Raw genomic sequence first — 9,321 nt, forward strand, 5'->3', positions numbered from 1 at the left:
TTTTTTTTTTGTTGGCGAATGTTTAAGTTTTGCGCTGTTGGGCGGTGTCTCACTGCGGTACATGCTCATTCTTAACAGATGCCAAAGGTCAGAATGCTAAAGGTCACAGAATGGTGTAAGCCTGTTATAACGTAAATATCACTTCCATGATTTTCTTTTAAATTACTGTGCAACCATATCCATAATTAGTCATTGCATAAGGTATGTAATTCGGCTGTAGGTGATTTCAGTCAAATGAGACAAACTAGGTGAGAAAGCAGTAAAACTATCTGTTCTGACACCGAATGGGGTGAAATAATGACTGAGGGTATAAGCCAAAGATCCTGCATCTCTAACAGGATGATTCAGATTCAACATTGATCCACAGTTGGCAGRAGTATTAGGAGCAGAAGAGGTCATGTCATTGGAAGGGTTTTCTCAGTCAATACAGAGGAAGCAAGGGAAGGAAATGAGATGTTATAAATAGAATAAACTACAAGGACACAGAGGGGTTGGGTTTTCAAAGGAAGTGCAGAATCTGCAGATCTGACCTGAGACCAGWGTATCAGCTACTTTGTTAAATCCCTCATGGGGTTTTCAGCCACTCTGTGAGGACAGTGGAACAAAGATTTATCTTAGGATATAACAAGCAGTACAGTATATATATACCAGATACAGATACAGACAAGTCTTCTCAGTCTAYGTGTGGCTTTGCTCTGGTGTGACTGATTTCTGCAGCAGAGGTTTGGTCTTGTATTTGCATCTCCTGGCAGAAAAGTTGCTGTGCTCAGCAGCTTTAGTCGCAGCATCTGTCCCCCAACTTTTCTTTTTCTTTATTAATTCATCATCTCTGTGTTTGCTCCCATTTTTCTTCACCTTGCTGCTTTTATTCTTTTCCACCAGTGGTTTTACGGTTGAGCAATTTTGCTTAAAACCTTCAAACTGATTCTGTCAAGATGCTWTTTGCTGTTAGATTTTGTATTATCTGATCACAGCGGTATTGTTTTACAKAAAAATCTGTCTTTTTGAAAAATATGTGCACAACGGAAGATGTGACCTCCATTAAATTTTCTTGCTCTATTTACATATATTTTTTAGAGATATTAATCATCCAGTTTCTACTTTAATTAGCTATTGTTATATATGCAAAAAAAAAAAAGAGCAAATGGTAAAATTTTCACTGAATAATATGGGATCACACGTCGCATAAAAATCCAGTCTATCAACAATTTACTAAACTTTAAGTTGAAATGWAAGTGCATCAATATTTACCGTTTTTTTTTTAAAAATACATAAAAAATGTTTGCAGTGACGCCTGCCTTAAATGAGTGCTCTTCACTGTTTTGATGTTGACCTTATAGGGAAGGTATATGTACACTGCAGAGAAGGCTACAGCCGCTCCCCGACCATGGTTGTCGCTTACCTTATGATGCGCCACAAAATGGACGCCCGGACGGCTCTGGCCACCGTGAGACAGAAGAGAGAGATCGGCCCCAATGATGGCTTCCTCCTCCAGCTGTGCCAACTTAACGAGAAGCTGGTGAAGGAGGGTAAGCTGAAYGGAGAGGTGGGCAAAACGAAGACCAAATGAAAACAGGAGAGATGTACCGGTCTCTTCCTGCCAGGCAGATCGCGCCCTAACCAAACCAGCACCCATCTAACATATCAGGGGTACAAACATGCATTTATCTGTGTAAATACCTATCCTTCATCATATGTGCACAAACAGTTTCATTTCCCATCCTCCTTTTTATTRGTCCACACTTCACCTCCGGGCAGATTTTCCTGCAAATCTCAGCTCTAAATTTATATAGCTACAAGCTTACCTTTCTTTAATTCCCACAAGTTAATAAGACAAAACACCTTGCCCTGATTTATAAAACATCCTTACAAATTTGTATTTAACAGATTATAGCACAATCATTCCATAGTTTCCCACTGCCGGAATGTCAGTGATGTCTCTGTGAACAGAAGTAAATTTCAAACGGAAAAATGAAATTCCTTATTAATAAAAATGTGTGACCATAGACGAAGAGTGCAGGAAGGATAATCCCAAACATTCCATAGAGACTACAACAGAAAAAAAAAAGACGCCCAGATTTAATCCTTGACATACTCAAGTCTTTATCTTCCTTCTGCTGCTTTGTGGCAGATGTTTCATGCACAAAAAAAAGCAAAACGGTGAAATACACTTTCTCACTCTCAAATGCATCCAAACTCTGGCTGTAGCGTTTCAGTTTTGGCCTCTAGCTTGACAACATTGGCAGTGAAAGTGTTTATCCACCGAGAACCAGGAAGGGTTGAGATRATTAAAAATAATGAGCTTTGCGGGTTACTAATGTTACAGCTGTGTTTGTGAGTTTGACAGATATTCCTTTTAGTTGGATTGTGAGGTCTCTATGGTGGAAAAAAAGATTGAAAGGCAATATCTATTTCAATTATATCTTAATCTATTTTAATTTTATTAACTTCCATGTGACAAAATCAATATTCTCCAGCTGAAAAATCTTCTCAGATATACAACTTGACATCTACTTTTTATGTGGCTAGCCTTTTGATTGCAAAGGCAGATAAAGTAATCTCCAAGCTCTCTGCAGGACTATAACCCAGTTCAAGGTTTACATTTTTAGTTTTGTGTAAAATCTCTGTAATAAATCAGAAATCACAGTAGTCACACATCTGTCTTCGGAGGAGGAAACTTTTCTCCACTACAAATTCTTGTTGTATTGCAGTAACCAAAGCTAATTTAAATTAAAAGCATAGTTTATTGAAAGTTAAAGCTTACAGTTCATTATACATTTTTTTTCCTTTGGCTTCTTATGATGTTGCACGATCAAGTTTTAGACTGTAAACTTTACCTACCCTAAAATTACTTCAACGGAAAGCAGACTTCTCCAGTATTCTGGACATTGCTTCAGTGTTTCAACAATGTTCAATCTGTCTTCTAAATCAAAACCCCTGATTTAATGTATCCTAAATTAAGGTTTACCAATAAAAGAGAAGATTATAAGCTTYATCTTTCGCAGTGCGAGGCCCAGTACGCTGTCATAAGGGAGGTTCAAAAAGCCAATCTGAATCTAGAGGCCTTTCAGTGTCAAACGTATCAGCTGGGAAGGATGCCATTGGCCTTCAATCGAGAGAGTTTCTGTCATCACAAYAGAGAGTAAATCCACTGCCAGTTCCCTGACACAGCCCTTCAACCAGTATCACATGCCACKTTTTCATCGACACTGTTTATCACAACACATCCACACCCCTAAATGTGTGCCAGACAGAAACTCATGCACACACAAACATACACTTCCTTTGTTTGTATGCACTAAAAGCATTGCAATATATGTCAATACCCTATCAGATATATAGAATGTAATCATATTTAGAATGACTAATCCAGCAGTACTCGTTATGTAACGACCTCAGTTCTATAATTCTTCGCTAACGACATTGCATTTACAGGATTAGTAGACAAAAGTGTAAATTATTTTGTCCAGGAAAGGATGATATATACAGTAGATTACAGTGAAATATGTAGACGAAAATCTCGCTTCAGTATAAAAGTCTGTGTCCAGCAATCCAGATTATATAAAAAACTCTGGAGGGACAAATATTAAAATGACTTTTTCACCTCATTAATGTCACTGTTAATTCCTCTCTCGATATATCTGTATACATCTGAATATATATATGTATATGTACACTGTATATACATATTTAAGTGTTGACATATATGAATGTACAAGCAATGTGTCTATAACTTGTAGGTATTGTCATTATGTTCTTTACTATCATGTTATATTTGTATATGGGTCCTTCCGCCATCATCACTGTTTTCACAGCAAAACTACATGTTCATTAATATTCAGATATGCATGTCAAGTGCTGTATAATTGTGATATTTTAACCACTTTATTTTAACTGGGGCACTTTCCATTTTGTTTAGAGATGCAATCAGCTGGCCAAAGATTATGGGGGGGCAAATTGTTAAATTTTCTGTTTAAAGTTTGAATATGTCATACTCTAATATTTAGAGTTTATAATACTTAGAAGAAAAAACAATTCCAAACAGTAAAATTTATAAGAACCCTGGAACAATTAGGAACATGCTTTATCACGTAATATTTTTATTAAAGCACCTGAAACACATTTTTCTTTTTCTCTGTGTTCCAGTACTTAAATTGGGAAAATCATATTAGACATTGGCCAGGACAAGCTTGATTGGTGCATCTCTAATAATTTTTTCTAGTTTGTCACCATGGAGTTCCTTCATGAATTACAGCCACATGCATACTAATTATCAGCAGGTGTACCATCATACACAAGGATGCACTAATGGCAATCACCCTTTGAAATGGTAGTTGTTATACATAAGCAGAACAAAGTATTTCTTTGTGCCATCTCACCACATTTTCTCTCATAGGTTGTGCTTATTACAAGTAAGAAGAAATAAAAAAAAAAACACAACTTGTTCATTGTAGAAACTTTACACTCCACACAAACTCCTTTCAAAAAGTATAAACTGTAATGTCACTAGATTATTTGACACAGAGCAGCTTTTTCACTTATGCATCAATCTTAAATTCAACAAAGTCTTAAGTTGCATTATATAAACAATTTAATTAAGGGACGTTTTTGCATAAGATGACCTTTACCTAAAAAGCAAACAGCATCTGTTCAGTCCTGCTGCTATCCTCACATAACTGTCGCCCTCTAGTGACAAAAACAGATGGTGTGGCCGCCTGTTTTCTGTATGAATGACTTTTATTTCACTTTGCAAACGGTGGGTGCTTAGGACATAAAAATCTAACTATTTAGAAACTTGACCACTAGATGATTCATGCTCTTGTTGTGTATTCTGTCTTTATTTATCTTGTTTACATGAAAATTCAAGAATGAGACCATTTCATCGTCATCATCAGTTTTATTAAAGACACAAATGGGTCCATAGAAAGATAATTTAAGACGATTAAAAAAAAGAATCACATAAAAAGATAATAATCACATATACAAGTCACTGATTTACAGAAAGTCTAGACCGCCAGTGATTCCACATTCTGGACTTAAACCTGAATGAGCTTTGTGAAATATCTATTAGTATCTGAACGATGTTTGTAGAAACGCGTAACCTCCACATGAACCTCTACATAAGGTTTCGTAAGACGGCATGAAAAGTGGAGACACCAACAAATAACTGACTAGCACTAGTCCATCTCGGCATCCTAAGCAGCAATCCTCATTCCGTCATTGTACGCCACTTTGAGTTTCTGTAAACTGTTTTGTTTATACCGTCTCCATAAGTGAGCAGTATACAGAGGAGTGCAGTAGGCTTTAATGAGAGCCACTTTCACTGAGACAGAACTCATCCTGAACTTGCGTACCAGCATGTTGGCTTGAGCGTACATTAAACGACGTTTACATATATGTAAATATATTTGTCCAATTTGATTAACTGGACAAATATATTTGAATATTTGATCTCTAAATCTTCTCTGTTAAAAACTTTAGGTATGACATGTATCCATGTTCCTTGCTTGTAGCTGTCAAATGTGTTTGAAATGTAATTACACAATTACGCCATCTCCTTATGAGCCCTTCCTTAACTCAAGAAGTGCAAAAACTACTTTTGTAGAGCTTGTATTTAGAGTATTTTGCAAAAGTATTTTTTTTTTTTACAGTTTTGTTCATTTTCCTTTCACTTTAAAGTAGTGTACTGTTTTGTGTGGGTATCATATAAAATACCAATAAAACCCACTGAAGTTTGGTTCTGTAACATGACAAAATGTCATGTGACGTTTAAGAGGTGTGAATACTTTGCTTTGCACTTTGTGTATAGCTCCCCCTTAATGCTCATAAATACAGAAAGGTCATTTTACAAGCCTCATGTGTCATAAAAAAAAAACAATATTTAGACTTCCAAACATTCACTGACATGTCCAGACCTTCTGTGAACTCTGACTCATTATTGGCCATGAGGAAAAGCCAGATAAGGTAATATTCTCACAGGGAGTTAAACATGAGTTCAGACTTTGTTGAACGAGAACAAGTGCAGTTTTACTGTTTCTCCGGCCTGGTATATGTACAAGTTATTCCACTCAACTCTGACCTGTTTCATATTTAGTTGTGTGAAAATGTCAGAGTTGATCTTTAAAGCTGCTCGTTAGATTTTTTTCCCCCCCTCACATATGCTTCCTTCTGTTGTTAAATAGCCAGGAGTTGAATTTTAAAGTCAAATTTCTCACTGCATGGTTTATTTTCCGTGACTTGGTCATAAATTTCACACCATACATCGACAGCAGAGCCGACATGATAATCCAAAATGCAGAGCACCCACTCTACTGCACAAAAATCTTTTAAAGAAACTCATACGGTTTCTAATTTTATTCCTAAGTATTTGTGAGTACTGTACACAAAATCAAAGACATTTCAATGATTGGTGCAACTCTTTTAAACAATTAAACAATTATAATCAACTGCTTGCAGTGATCTGCGTGTTGCTTTCAAACAGATCAGGTTTCAAAAACAAATTTCAGTCTTTTATTTAACAAATCAGCGGTGTCAAAGTGTAGTCCCCAAAGGCCAGTGTCCTGAAGCCCTTGCATGTCTCCCTGGCCTGCACACCTGAATCAAACTAATACATTGCTAAGTCAGTATTCAGTATAATGCTACAAAGTCCTGCTAAGAACCTAAATATTCAATTCAGGCGTGTTGAAGCAGAGATGCATCTAAAAGCTGCAGGATACTGCCCCCTTGAGGACTGGAGTTTGACACCTGCAAACCTTTTCTGAGACCAGTAAAATGAAAAAGCTTCTCTGTGACTAGACATGGGCTGGTATTAGGATTTGGAGAGATGTTACGACCTTATTCAAATGTTCAAGGTGCTGGGAGACCTAAACAAACCACAAATAAATTAATTGCTAAACTGAATTGCTTTGTTCCTAAATATGACTTGCAAGAAGCGTCTATAGTCTATCAAAAATGATGTTGGCTTTTTATTTATCTGCCACAGCAGGAAAGCTTATATGAAGTGGGTTATTTATTTCACCAATAGAAATCACCTGTCAGATCTTTTTTGGTTTAAATTGTACTGTTAAAAAGTGACAGGTGGCACTCCAATCTATGTCTGCCATTTTTCTTTACCTTAGAAATTTCCTGTCTTACAGCCAACTCTGACTTGTTTGTTTGGAAGTATGGAAAACTTTTCAGGGAATTCTCCACCTTCAGGCATCCAACACAGCTTACTAACAAGTGTGGGGAGGTGGACCTTACCCTAATAACTGTTTTTTTTTCCTACAAGATATATTTTCACACTTTTTGTGTTATCATATTTGTTTTGCAAGGCGTCTGTCGGCTTTGTTGGAAAAGGTTTTGGAAAATTCCCCATGTGCACAGCTGACTGACTGCTTTCAGCAGCAAGCAAGAGGGAGTTGAACACTATTGTCTGTCATTCTACTGCTGTCGGGAAACTTTTAAACTGTAATAGCAGTGAAATGATATTAATATGTAAAAAAAAAAAAAATAGAAACACTGCTTTTCTTTAAAAAAGAATTAGAAACTGGAAGCCAGCCCATGTCTGGATGTGACAAAATATAAAAAAAACATACATCTTCATTGCTGGTACCTTAATGCATTGAGAAATAGAGAAACACTGCCGTCTGCTGTTCAGCCCGTATATTTGTTTGCACATATTACAGTAGTTTCTGACCATGTTTTGACGTGCGTTTGCCTCTTTTTCTTACGTTCAAGCATATTCCATACATTTGTTTACACAATGCCAGCACTATTTTGTGGATCACACAATGTATTATAAAGAATGTGAAATGCCATTTTTAGGTATTATATATGCTGAGTATACACAAGGCAATCGTGAATTGCTGCATTTTATCCTCATAACAGGCCTGTTACAGTGTAAAGATTGGACAGTGTTTGAATGTAATAAGTTAAAACTGATGTTTGTTTTTTTTAAAGTGTGTGAAGTTATTGACATTTGCTTGTAAGTTCTTTGGAGGTTTAACTCATTTGTACCGGGTTTTTTTTGTCACTTTTTTTGTACAAACTATTCTTGTGACGTACTTCTTCAACCATTCTGTTAAATATCCTTCGTCATTATCTGTGTTGCTTTTGGATGAGTCACCTACATGAATAATGGTAGTCAAAGCTGGGCCAGACTGTAATTGTAACTCATTTGCTTTGCAGAAGAGGCTTGTTAAATCAATCAAGAGTAGCCAGGTAGTTGTGTTTATTATCACAGAAAAGTACGTAAATCGACACATAAGTAATTTCCTGCGATTTTCTCTTAGTTTTCCAATCCCATGCGGTGTAAGTCAGCCATCTGTCGGCCATAAAAAGCTGAGATGATAGTCAATTGATATCTCACAGCATGGAAAGTCGTCTGGTTTAACTCCTCTAAATTGTCCAAGATGTAGTAATCTCTGCCCTCTGGTGCTCTTGAGGACTTTCAAGCATATGCTGAAAATTACTTACAAATACCGCTTGGCCCAGGTGACACTCCATCTGTCGTCATTTTCTCGCCTCCATTCTGATAAGTGGCTTAAAGCAGGCGTTTTAGCACAAATGAGCCCACTGCCCGACTCCTCTGGAGTCTATTATGCGATCCACTTCTCGTCTCGTTACGTTTGTGTTCATGTGGAGATTCTGCAAAAGGTCTTTGTTGTGATGTTGGATTGTCTGTAAATGGGTCTTTGTCATTGCTGACATCTCAACAGAAGCATCACCACCCAAAGCCTTACAGTAATGACTGATTCGGGATACGTTTTTCAGTTTGTGTATTTCACTTCAAGCAGCTGGAAGGGGCGCGACCCCTTAAAAAGTTGGATGTTGTTGAAGTGCACTTGATTTTAAATTGCTGTGTTATTTTTCTTACCTTGGAGCAGTCCATTCTTTCTTATGTTTAAAAACAAATAAATGAATGAGGTATTACCATCTTAGACTCTGTTTTTTTCCCCAATCACTTTTCACAAAAATTTTTACGCTGTAGCATTCCCTATATGAAATGTCTCCTGGCATACTGGGATGTCTCCTGGTACCTAATCCTGGTAGCACAGGCCCTATGTGCTGAGAGACACAGCAAATCTTCTCACCACCGCTTGAAGTGATGCTTAGTTTTGGATTAGCTGCACTACTTGAGCAACTTAAGTGGTCTGTAAAAAAAAAAAAAACACCTCATGATGCCTCGATGTGTGACAGCACTGACAAATTGAAAAAGTCACTAAAAGTTCAACCAGAAAGCACAAGAACAGAACAGTGATCTGTGGTCACCACCTTCAGAATCACTCTTTTATAGGGGTTGTCTCGCTAATTGTCTCTCATTTCCACCTGTTGTGTGTT

The 9,321-nt window shown here is 37.0% G+C and overlaps 1 protein-coding gene across 1 annotated transcript in view; it reads left to right on the plus strand.

The window, feature by feature from the left end:
• dusp3a (dual specificity phosphatase 3a) overlaps window positions 1-8,916 on the plus strand; it is a 19,434-nt gene extending 10,518 nt beyond the window's left edge. The window contains exon 3 of the mRNA XM_008437390.2: window positions 1,341-8,916. Coding sequence (XP_008435612.1) covers window positions 1,341-1,570 — 230 coding nt within the window. The 3' untranslated portion in view covers window positions 1,571-8,916. The remainder of the gene's footprint in view (window positions 1-1,340) is intronic.
• The last annotated feature ends 405 nt before the right edge of the window (window positions 8,917-9,321 follow it).

Source organism: Poecilia reticulata, linkage group LG19, assembly GCF_000633615.1.
Source record: "Poecilia reticulata strain Guanapo linkage group LG19, Guppy_female_1.0+MT, whole genome shotgun sequence".
NCBI lineage: Eukaryota > Metazoa > Chordata > Actinopteri > Cyprinodontiformes > Poeciliidae > Poecilia > Poecilia reticulata.